The following is a 12,132-nucleotide window of genomic DNA, read 5'->3' as shown; positions in this document are numbered from 1 at the left end:
ACTAATTACGCATTAAACGTTCCTAAGCTAAAGGGACGCGAGAACTACGATGAGTGGGCTTTTGCTGCCGAGAATTTTCTTATCTTAGAAGGAATGCTAGACTGCATCACAGTTGGGAAGGCTGTTGGGGTCGCCGATGATGCAAAAGCTAAGGCCAAATTAATTTTAACAATTGATCCTTCATTATATGTTCACATTAAAGATGCTAATAAATCCATAGATCTCTGGAAAAAATTAAAAACCATGTTCGATGACTCAGGTTTTTCTCGAAGGATCAGTTTATTGCGAAATCTCATTTCAATTCGACTTGAGAACTCTGATTCTATGACCAGCTACGTCACTCAAATCATCGATACTGGACAGAAGCTAAGAGGTACTGGGTTCGATATCAATGATGAGTGGATAGCAGCATTGATGTTAGCAGGCCTGCCAGAACGATTTGCTCCAATGATAATGGCGCTAGAACACTCAGGAACAACTTACACCACGGATTCCATAAAAACAAAGCTCTTGGATATGGAACCAGAAAGCGGTGGGGCTAAGGGTGGTGCTTTTGCGAGTAGAGGCTGGCAGCAGCGGGGTAAGAAGACTGGAAAGAACGAGTCATTCAGCAATTCGAACACCAAAATGATAAAATGCTATAAGTGCAAGCAAACAGGGCACTTCAAGAGTCAATGTCCAAATTCTTCGTTCGCAGACGGCAAACGAAAACAGTCCAATGCTTTTAGTGCTGTGTTTCTAAGTGGAAGATTTAGTAAGCAAGATTGGTACGTCGACTCCGGTGCTAGCGCGCACATGACTGCAAATAAAGACTGGATTGAGAATCCCTCTTATCAGAGTCACATGCGAGAGATAATTGTTGCGAATGAATCAAAGGTACAAGTGTTGTGTGCTGGAGATGTCAAAATTACCACTATAGGCAATGAATGCTCTTACGATATCACTGTGCGTGACGTTTTGTGTGTTCCATCACTTACAACCAACCTGTTATCAGTTAGTCAGCTGATAAAGAATGGAAACAAAGTTAGTTTTAAATGTGATGCTTGTTATATTTACAACCAGCAAAATAAGCTTGTTGCTTCAGCTAATTTATCAAATGGTGTGTACAAACTATATATCAGCTCTTATAATTGCTTACTAACTTCAACTGTGGCTACTGCCGAGACCTGGCATAGACGATTAGGACATATAAACACAGTAGATATGGATAAGATGAAGAGCGGGGCTGTTGAAGGTATGTCATACTCGAGCAAGGCCTGCATAAGTAAGATGACATGTACGGTGTGCTGCGAGGGAAAACAGTCAAGGTTGCCATTTTCCCATGTTGGTACTAGGAGTACTAACGTACTAGATGTAATACATGGAGATGTATGCGGTCCAATGGAGACAAAGTCCATCAGTGGATCGATCTATTTTCTTCTCCTTGTAGATGATTATAGTCGCATGGCATTTGTTTACTTTTTAAAATCGAAAAGCGAAGTGTTCAATTGTTTCAAAGAATTCAAGGTAATGGTTGAAAACCAGAAGAGTAGACGGATTAAGGTGCTTAGAACGGATAATGGTGGTGAATTCTGTGGCAAGGAATTCGATGCTTTCTTGAGGAGCACAGGGATTATTCATCAGAAAACCAACCCGTATACTCCAGAACAAAATGGGCTTTGTGAAAGGCTCAACCGTACCGTCGTAGAAAAGGCAAGATGTTTGCTCTTTGATGCCAAGCTTGAGAAGAGATTTTGGGCGGAGGCCGTCAACACGTCAGTGTACTTGAGGAACAGGTCAATTTCATCTGGTCTAGAAGATAAGACCCCGTTTGAGCTTTGGACTGGCTGTAAACCAGATGTGAGTAATCTGAGGATTTTTGGTAGCTGTGTGATGGTGCACGTTCCAAAAGAAACGAGACTTAAATGGGACAAGAAATCCAAAAAGCACATCCCTGTTGGATACTCAGAAAGTGTTAAAGGATACAGAGTATACAATCCTCAAAACAACAAAGTTACTACAAGCAGAGATGTTATCATAATGGAAGCTGCTGTTGAAGAAACTGCAAACGTATACATTGACGAAAAACAAATCCCGAACGAAAAAAATTCAGTTTCAGTGGGGGACTTAGAACCAAAAAACAACAAATCTGATGTCAAGCTTGAAGACGATGCATCACTCCAACACGAAGAGCAGGAGAAAGAAGATGCTTATAATGTCAATACGCCACAGCATTCACCGAATGACGCAAGCGATTCAGAAGATTCCTCTGAGATCCCGGAACCTGCAACTATTACAGATGAAACGCGACCAACTAGAACGAGGCGTGAACCTGAACGTTTTGGTTATACAAATATGTGTGTTGCAAATTCTCCAGGCACAGGTGGCTGCATAACGTTGAGTGAAGCTATGAATGGACCAGATAAGGAAAATTGGATGCGAGCGATGAAAGACGAGTTGATGTCTTTCGATGAAAACGATGCTTGGGAGCTGGTGGATGCACCTACAGATGCTACAATTGTTCAGTGTAAATGGGTCTTCAAAAAGAAAGTAGACTGTCAGAACGAGATTCGCTTTAGAGCACGATTGGTGGCGAAGGGGTATACCCAAAAACCAGGTATTGATTTTGATGAGACGTTTTCGCTAGTAGTTCGGCATTCAACTTTAAGATTATTATTTGCTTTATCAACTAAACTAGATTTTGACATAAGACATTTAGATGTAAAAACTGCCTTCTTAAATGGTGTTCTTGAGGAAGATGTATATATGTATAAGCCGGAAGGTTTTGAAGTTTCAAGTTCCAAAAAGGTTTTAAAATTAAAAAAAGCCATATATGGCCTTAAACAGTCCTCAAGAGCGTGGTATAAAAAGGTAGACGAGAATCTTGAAGCATTAGGTTATAAAAAGTCTAAATTAGAACCATGTTTATTTACAAAAATTGAAAAAGATTCTAAAACTATTGTGGCATTATATGTTGATGATTTTTTTATTTTCTCAAATAATTCAAGTGAAACAAATAATTTGAAAAATGTTTTGAATACTAAATTTAATATAAAAGACTTAGGTCAAGTGAAACAATGTCTAGGAATGAGAGTTATTATTGATAAAAAACAAGGTGTTATAACATTAGATCAGGAACAGTATGTGCATGAGTTGTTGAATAGATTTAATATGTCTGATTCCAAGATTGCTTTAACTCCAATGGAGGCAAAATTAGATATATCTAAAGGAGATAAATGTGAATCTAAATTTCCATACCAACAACTTATTGTCAGCCTAATGTACTTATCTGTTTTGACCAGGCCAGACATTGCTTTTTCAGTAAGTTATTTAAGTCAATTTAATAATTGTTTTACAGAAATACATTGGAATTATGCTAAACGAATATTAAGACATTTACAAAAAACTAAAAATTTTGGATTAAAATATGTAAACGGAAATGCAGATTTGGAAGGATTTGTAGATGCCGATTGGGCAAGTAACACAGTAGATAGGAAGTCATATACTGGTTATTGTTTCAAGTTAAATAATTCTGCAATTTCGTGGGAAAGTAGAAAGCAAAAAACAGTTGCCTTATCGAGTACTGAAGCCGAATATATGGCTATATCTGAAGCTTCTAAAGAAGCTATTTATTTAAGAAATTTACTCATTGAAATAACACAAAAAACATGTATTATAAAATTGTATAATGACAATCAGAGTGCACAGAAGTTGGCGGTGAATCCTATCTTTCATAATAGATCTAAACATATAGATGTAAGACATCATTTTGTAAGAGAAACTGTTGCAAACAAAATAATTGAAATTAGTTATTTGCCTACAGCTGATATGCCCGCTGATTTATTAACAAAAAGTTTATGCACTCAGAAACATTATGATTTTATTGAAAAATTAGGTATTATTGAATTGTAATCTTGATATAGTGGGGGTGTTATTTTTATATCAAAATTACCCCACAATACCCTATTTTATTTATTGCCATCTATGTATCAAATATGTATGTAAAACTTACAGTCAGTATTACCAACTTATACCAACTTATGTATTATACCAAATGTAAATACCTATATCTATTATAATGAATACTTAACCTTACTTGTAATAAAGAAGTCTGTGAAGATTAACCAACGTGTTTTTTCATTAATAACAACTCTCAACCACTTCTGTGTGCGAGTAATTGCAGCGATGGAGGGTAACTACAGTTATTCCGAATCCGAACGGCTAATTTGAGAAAGCACTTTTTCAAGACGAGAATTACTTTTGGAGAATTTGTCAATTAATCGCAAAAGGCAGTACCCGTGAATAGAACTTTTTTTTGGTGGCACAGGCAGGGATCGAACCCAAGGCCTCTCGCATGACATACCATCGCACTAACCATCATGCCACGGGTACTACGAATCCGTATCAAATAGAACTTATATTTTAAAATTTACCAATCAAATATGTATGTGTGTCCTCAAAATTTTAAATACCATTCAACTAATAAAAAAAACTTGATGTTTGACGTTTTTTTTCGAAATCGTTAGAGCGTTAAGAAAGAATCTCTATACTTAACAGTACGCCCGAAATTGAGCTCAAGGTTAAACTGAAGATCATTCCTGTAAGTGCAAGTTTACGGCTGAATCATTTAAGGGGAGACATTGCGGCGGTGTTCTAGCAATGAAAATGTTTCGATTATAGGTCTATCGCCTATCATTTTTAAAGCCCTTTTTTGTATTGTATCCAAAAGATTTAAAGTTGTTTTAGATGCGCATTCCCAGATAAGCAAACTATATTCAAGTTTTGGACAGATGAAGGCCTTGTAAATTACAGCCAGATCAGAAGGGGTGAAACATTTCTTGCATCGTCGGAGAAATCCTAAGCACCTGGCGGGACAATGCTGTAAAAATCAGAATTTAATGGGCTTATCATACGCTGATATTTAAGTTCCACATCCGAAGGACAAGGATGTGAATCTAAAAACGAGTATGATAAGCTGATGGTACTGTCGTTGGCAAAACAGTTTAATGGATTAGAAGTCGCAGACATAAGATCATTTATGAATATAATGAAGAGAGTCGGAGACAAAACGGAGCCCTGGGGGACACCAGCATTTATTTTATGAATTTAAGACTTGAACCATCCAATACAACTTGTATTGAACGGTTCGAAAGGAAATTTCCATTCCAAGAGATTTGTCAATACCCAAACCACGCATTTTCGATACGAGATCGTTGTGCCAACTTTGAGAAAAATCGAATTGAGAGTTTTTCTTAAAAATAAAAACTTAAAAGAAAATTTAACAAAACTTGTTTAAAATTGATTTTCGACTCAAATACCTTTATAAAACTTTGAATTTATGGCTTCCAACTAATTTTCAGAAATATTATTTTCAACATTCGTAAAAGTTTTAAATTTTTTTTCACAGAAAATATTGTTTTCAATTCAAAAAATAGTACGCAAATTTGGTGAAAATTTATTAATGTTCCGATCTTGACATCTTGATCATCCAATTTGTAAAAATTTAAGAAATGCTACTAAAATTGGTAAAAATTTGTTTTCGGCTAAAAATCTCTTTAACAAAACTAGATTTTCAAACTAAACTATTTCTTGATATGAAAATTAATGTTTGTAATTTTAAAATGTTTAAGAATAATCGAACTGACAACTTTTTTAACCCAACACGAAAACCTACAAACTTTTAAGCAAGACAAATCGACAGACGGGATTGGAAGTTATCAGTTATGTTATTGGACCTAACTTATTCGAAAATAAGGCTGGTCCTAATTGTATGGTGATTATACCACCGAAAAAAGGTTTTGAATGACTAGAATTGTAAGATAATGATGTACAAAACACATCAGGTTTAATTTTAAACAAGCAACTTTTTATTTTAAGCCCAATTGATAAAAAAGGTCTATGCCAATGCTCCACAATCCGGCCCATCTCCAGGGTAGCCATTTGACTGATACGAATAATTATTGAAACTTTCTTCATTACAATGAAATAAACTAAAATTCATATCTCTTAAAAAATACTCCTTTTTCACATTATCGAAATAAAACTTCGTTTTGGAAAACCTTAAATATTATTTCTTCGTACACCTTTTCATTTTTCGAAATCATATTTCGGAATTAAATGATATATTTTATTTTACGTGAAATCTATTTTTAAAATTAAGATTTCGGATATAACCAACATATTCTTTTGTAATTTGATACTAAACGTGTTTTCTTTTTATTCAAGTTAAACCTTTCAAAAGCTGAATTTGTAATACAATTATATGAAATCAGTATTTTTTTTTCTATAACTTGTCACTAATTTATGCTTTTCTGCGATTATGGCTACACTGTTTTCAATATATTTGATGTAACTTAAAAACAAAGCCTAATTTGTGGATTTATTTTGAGTGTTTTTTGACAGATAGCTTAAGCTGTTTTAGAACAAATAGATTCAAAAGAATATAAAAATCACGGATTTTCAAAATACGCATTTACAATTTGTTCTTTTCTTCTGATATTTTTTATGCTTTAAAGAATTCTTTTCAAGTTGAAAATTTGAAAAGTTAACTTTTTAAATCTGTCCCAGGTTCTTTCTTTCTTTGTTAACAATCTTCAATATTTTCAATTGGATTGATCAATTTTTGAAAAAAAATACACCTTTTTTTTAAGTTACTATTTTGTATGGCACTGCTCCTAAAGAATTCCAGACGCAACAGATAAATAAAAAGCCAAAAACCGTTTACCTTCAATATGTCTTAATTTCTTTAATCCAAATCACACTTGATACAAGTTCACTTAATTATCTACTTCTTCAATACAACGGGAGCAATTGGAGCAACTGGGGCAACTGGAACGGCAGCGCGAGCAATTGGGAAAGCACGTGCCACTGGAGCGGTGTAAGCGAGTGGAGCAGCAACTGGAGCACTGTAAGCGAGTGGGGCAGCAGCTACAGCTGGAGCAGCAGCATAAGCGAAAGGAGCATTATAAGCCAATGGAGCAGCAGCATAGGCAGCTGGGTAGGCAGCTGGATAGGCAGCGGAATGGATGACATTACTGGCAGTGTAGCTGGATGCGTAGGGAGCAACAACTGGAGCAAAGCCAGCATTGTAGGCCAATGGAGCAGAGTAGGCGAATGGTGAAGCTGCCAAAAGTGCAGGCTTAGCTGAGGCACAAGCGAACAAGGCCAAAGTGCAGATAGCGAACTAGAATGAACAATTAAAATATCACATTCCTTACTTTGAAATTCTAAGGGGTATAATCAAGTGAAGACTTACCAATTTGAACATATTGAAGTTTAGTTTGTTTGGTCGTGTGCTTATTGAGCAAAGTCTTCAAATAGAATGATAAGGTCTGATAGCGACCTATCTTCTTTTATACTATCAAATATTTTGTATGACAAAACTTAAAAGAATCCTTGATAGTTATTTGGTATTTCAATATGTTCGCACACGTTAAGCTATGAACAAACTTTAAAAAATCGAAAATAAAAAATCTTAATTTACGCCCGGTCACGTACAGTTTCACGGCCAAGCTAAGAAATTCCTCACAGGTTCGATGATTTGAATAATGAAGTTTGTTTTTTGTTTCGCTTGAGCATTAAACTGTCGTCTCTCCATACAGTACAAGCTTAAACGAATATCTCACCCCTTTGCTTTCAGAACCAGAAAATTGATATGCAGGAATTTAGATCTTTTTTTCTTTCGGGAAATTTCGAAAAAATGAAATAAAAAATACCATTTTATTGAATCGAAAGTGAATTCTGATTGATATGGTCATTAGAGGTGATGTGATTAATGAGGATAATAGTTTTTTATTTGTACTCAATTTGAAAATTTGAAATTCAATTTTCGAAATGGATATCATTAGCTGATGTGATGGGTATTTTATTAAACAGTATAATATTATAATTCTAAGACTTATTTTAATGCTTAGTTTTTAAAAGTTTCAAGTCGCTGCGCTGCTGGCAGAAAAAAAAATAATGTAGCTAACGTGGGCCTAAATATCGAATGTTATATATTTTTTTCATACAAAATTAGAATATTAAACATTTTATCAACATTTTTGAAACAGTTTTCAAAAATTGGAAAAATACGAACATTTTTCACGACCTATCTGAATCAATTTATACACAATGGTTTTGTCATAGGAATTAATTGATGGATTTCTTAGACCATTAGATTATGGATTTAAAAAGAATTTCAAATGTTCGTTGTTTTTTTTTCGGAATATTTAATTCTTATGATCATAAGATAAGATAAGTCTATAGAGTGTTTTCTTAAACAATATTTTAATTTTGCAGTTATTAATTTTCAAACAAAAACTAAAATTTCAAATTTCGAAAAAAATGTTTATTATTTTTTGACATTTTTGTTCATCAAATATTATTAAGACAATATAAGAGCTTATGCAGAAAACATTATTGAAATGTTTCTTAAGAAAAGTTAAAAACAAAATAACGGTTCTATGCGGGGTACCCTTCCGGAGCATATTTATTTCTTTTTGAAAGAAACGAGGCTAAAAAAAAACATTTTTAGAGAAAACTTCATACAAATCTATCAGCTCCTTTTTTGGACCAAATTCGAATTTTCGTAGATTATTATAAGTCTTAAAAAACAGAAAAAAAAAACTTTATTTAAATCAAATTCAAACCTTAATTTCCAAGTTTGAACTCAGTGGACCTAGTTGTTTGGGCTGTAGGGCCGTGGAGATGTAGATAGACAATCGAACGGAATCAGGAAACACACTTTTTTCGATATCGTAATTTTATGTTTGATTAAAATCTCGAGTTCGATTTTTTTTAAGACAATTCTTGCTATATAGTTTATGTAAAAGTACAAATTCTAAATACGTATTGTCAAAAAAACATTTTTTCGTGAACAGTTTTATCAATTTTTTTTTTCTTTCACTTACGCAAATTCTTATTAGTTTTATTTCATCCATGAGTCCAAATTTTGTAAGAAATTTCAAAGAAGAACCGTTATAATAAACATAAAATCTGGCTAGTGAAATTATTTTAACAAAAGGAAAGGAAAAAGAAAAGTTTCGTTATATTAAAATAATATCATTATTTTATGATTTTCTTGTCCATTTTCTACTAAATAGCTTAACTCCTTTATATTACTTTCTCTTTATAATTTTCTTTATAACTATTTGTAATAAGTCTGATTTAAATGGTGTTTTTTACACATGAAGTTTTCAATTAAAAAATAAAATGCATAGCCATAAATTAATGTTATGTTCGAGAATTTAGCTTTATTATAAATAAAAAAAATAGGTGGCGCAATAATACATAAAGAACTAGGGTCTAGAGACTAACAACCCTCAGTCATTCCTGTGTTCGTGTAATTTTAGATTGAAAAACTCCTGCTGAGAAGACCAATGTTCGATAACTTTTTATAGCACTTGAAGCCGTTAACAATGACCCGCCGAATATTCTCTTCCAAGGCGTCAAACGTCTCTGGTTTATATGCGTAGTCCAAGACTTCACATTGTTCAGCAGTGTTAAAGCTCAAGATTTTGTAGGCCACGCTGCAGACCGACGTTTCTTGCGTAGCTCAAACCGAACCATTTTTTGAACGATTTGCAAACGTTGTTTAAAAGTAAATCGGTGCATTTTGATATGGCATACCAAACTGATCAAAAATAAAGTGACAGCTGTCAAAAAGACCTTTACAATACTTTTTTCTGGATGAATATTGAATAAAAAGGCTTAGTTAGAATTAATAATTTTTACCAAATGCAATGTATGTAATAATATTGAACTTAGCAGAACTGACAGAAAATTAAACTGATTTTTCAATTTGCTTAAATATTATTAATTCTTTGATCACACAGACTCAATGAATTTAAGAGGCTAATATCAAACAAATATTATTTTTTTCTGTCTTACCGTCTAAAAACTAAATTAATACGATATTAAGCAGTTATTCTAGACACAAGTTGGGGATATAGACCAAAAAAGGCAAGTACACTAAATCATAAAACTTAAGTTTTAAACTTGACCTAAGAAATTTGTACCTAACGAAAAAGATTTTTAGTTGATATTTTAAAAGTTTCATGAAAATACATGTACGAGTAATAACATTTTTTTCAAAATAAAATTCAAAAATTACAGAGCTTAATATCTTTAAAAGTATTTCAGTTTTTGTGACTGTCCAATTATCAGTTAAGGAATTGAATTTTATGGTGAGCTACATGGAACCGATTGCGAAACACTTATAGTAAACATAGATTATTAAATAAATGCTAAGATAGAACTATTGCCCGGGTGCTTTCTTCAACCCAAAGCCATATTAGAGAAAAATATCAATTTTTTCAAGTTCGAAAACATTTTATCATTTTATTGAGTGATGTAAAATCAAATGAAAATAAAAAACAAAAAGTTAAAAACGAAAAATAAAAACAATGAGGATAACCCATTTCAACGAATCGAAATTAAATTAATCCTCATCCATATAGGTGGTCGAAGAAGACAGCAGTACAGAGAGTATGTAATTAAAGTTGCATTTAGGTCAGGTCGCAGCGTTATACACAGTCAACGAATATTTTATCCTATGGACCGCACTTAACGGAAGTAAGAGGCAGCATATGGGTATGCTGAGTAGGCTGAAGCGTATGGGTAGGCTGAGTAGGCTGAGTATGCGGCATAGGGAGCTGAATAGGCAGCAGCGTATGGTGAAGTGTAAGCAGCGGTGTAGGGTGATGCCACTAATGGTGCTGAGTATGCTGAATAGGCCAATGGAGCAATGACAGCTGGCTTAGCGGCAACAACGGCGATGAGGGCGAACAAGCAGATAGCGAACTGCGAATAAAAATAAAACACAATTTTAATCACTTGAATATCCTTTTGATCCCTTATCGGGAGGGAATTAGAATCAGAGAGAACGAAAAACTCAACGTACGAATTTCGACATATTGATTTTGTTTGGTGTTGGGTGTTTTGACTTGTTACGAAGAAGAGCTGTTTCTAAGAACTGATGTCTTTCTACTTCGAAACCTGTTGCTTTTATACCCGAATTTTACTCATCATAATTTGTTATTGCTTATTTGGCCAACACTCGCACGTAATATCTACCCCCTATTAACGCAATGTATATATGAATTTTTGATTCTGCCAAGACAGCGTCTGAAGGCTATTATGCTGCTTACTTTGCCTATGCGCATTTTGTGGACAATAGAACACAAAAATACCCGCCAGCACACGCAGGGTTGCCTTTGCCTCTGGCTCAAGGAAAAATGAACAAATTTGTCCCGAATTATTGTTTGGCCCTCCTCACGCTGTTTGTTTGTATAAATATTTAGCTTACTTTGACAGCAGAATATAGCTTTACACATCAGAGTCATAGGTATAAGCCATTCGATAGCGAACGCCATCTGCATTCGTAATTAGCTTAAAAGACTCATTTGTTAGCTTATTGTCATCATGCCAAGTATTCAAGCAGCTAGATGAAGTATATAAATGAATGCCGCTGTGAATTCTCAATCACAGACGCTCATTTAATTTGTACCTACCGACCGATCGGGGCATAAAAAGATCAAAACAACTTCAAACCCAACTGCCTATATTGCAAAACAAAAATCAGTGCAAAATGTTCAAATTCGTAAGTCAGACCTATTCGAAGCGGAAAAGTGACAGCAGTCCGTCATCGCAATTATAAGGCAAATTGTTTTCATAATCAATATTTTGACTTTTGTTTCAGGTCGTCCTTTGTGTGGTGGCTCTTGTAGCTTGTGTTGCTGCCAAGCCAGCTGTGTTCGCCCCGTTCGCAGCCTATTCAGCGCCATTGGTAGCAGCGGCGCCCTTCAGTGCAGCATACGCAACAGCTCCAGTGATTGCACCATACGCAAGCACCTACAATGCCCACTCGATTGCCCACTCCGCCACTTATCCTGCAACAGTGTATGCAGCTCCTGCACCGATTGCACCAGTTGCCCCAGTTGCACCAGTTGCTCCTGCTGTTCGACCGCCAGTTGTGGAAAATGAAGCAGCGGAAATATTGTTCTAAAATGTTGATTTTTATGACCTTAACTTAAAGCTTCGCGTTAAATTTTGACCTGTTACCTGTACCTATGTTATTTTTTTTAATATTTTGTTCTTTATGTTTTTTTACTTTACCTTTCTACCATAAATAAATAATGTGATAATTTTTATGAAAATTAATAATTTTTTTTA

General features: G+C 34.4%; 3 protein-coding genes across 3 annotated transcripts; 1 reads left to right on the top strand and 2 right to left on the bottom strand.

Annotated features, from left to right (window-relative positions):
- Nucleotides 1-6,698: 6,698 nt before the first annotated feature.
- On the bottom strand, nt 6,699-7,393 carry LOC129945642 (A-kinase anchor protein 14-like). Its single transcript, XM_056055485.1, has 2 exons — nt 7,235-7,393; nt 6,699-7,162 (listed from the first exon to the last, which is right to left on the bottom strand). Exons 1-2 carry the CDS (start codon nt 7,244-7,246, stop codon nt 6,764-6,766), a joined length of 411 nt encoding a protein of 136 aa, XP_055911460.1. The 5' UTR covers nt 7,247-7,393; the 3' UTR covers nt 6,699-6,763.
- Nucleotides 7,394-10,269: 2,876 nt separating this feature from the next.
- LOC129945644 (cuticle protein 4.9-like) lies at nt 10,270-11,021 on the bottom strand. The gene is made up of 2 exons (XM_056055487.1): nt 10,862-11,021; nt 10,270-10,761 (listed from the first exon to the last, which is right to left on the bottom strand). Exons 1-2 carry the CDS (start codon nt 10,871-10,873, stop codon nt 10,525-10,527), a joined length of 249 nt encoding a protein of 82 aa, XP_055911462.1. The 5' UTR covers nt 10,874-11,021; the 3' UTR covers nt 10,270-10,524.
- A 384-nt stretch (nt 11,022-11,405) lies between these two features.
- On the top strand, nt 11,406-12,132 carry LOC129945643 (cuticle protein 38-like). The gene is made up of 2 exons (XM_056055486.1): nt 11,406-11,560; nt 11,660-12,132. The coding sequence occupies exons 1-2, from the start codon at nt 11,549-11,551 to the stop codon at nt 11,963-11,965; spliced, it is 318 nt and encodes a 105-aa protein (XP_055911461.1). The 5' UTR covers nt 11,406-11,548; the 3' UTR covers nt 11,966-12,132.

The sequence above is a fragment of the Eupeodes corollae genome, chromosome 2, assembly GCF_945859685.1.
Source record: "Eupeodes corollae chromosome 2, idEupCoro1.1, whole genome shotgun sequence".
Taxonomy (NCBI): domain Eukaryota; kingdom Metazoa; phylum Arthropoda; class Insecta; order Diptera; family Syrphidae; genus Eupeodes; species Eupeodes corollae.
The sequence above is the reverse complement of the archived record's forward strand: the minus strand, read 5'-3'. Positions and strand labels throughout refer to the sequence as shown.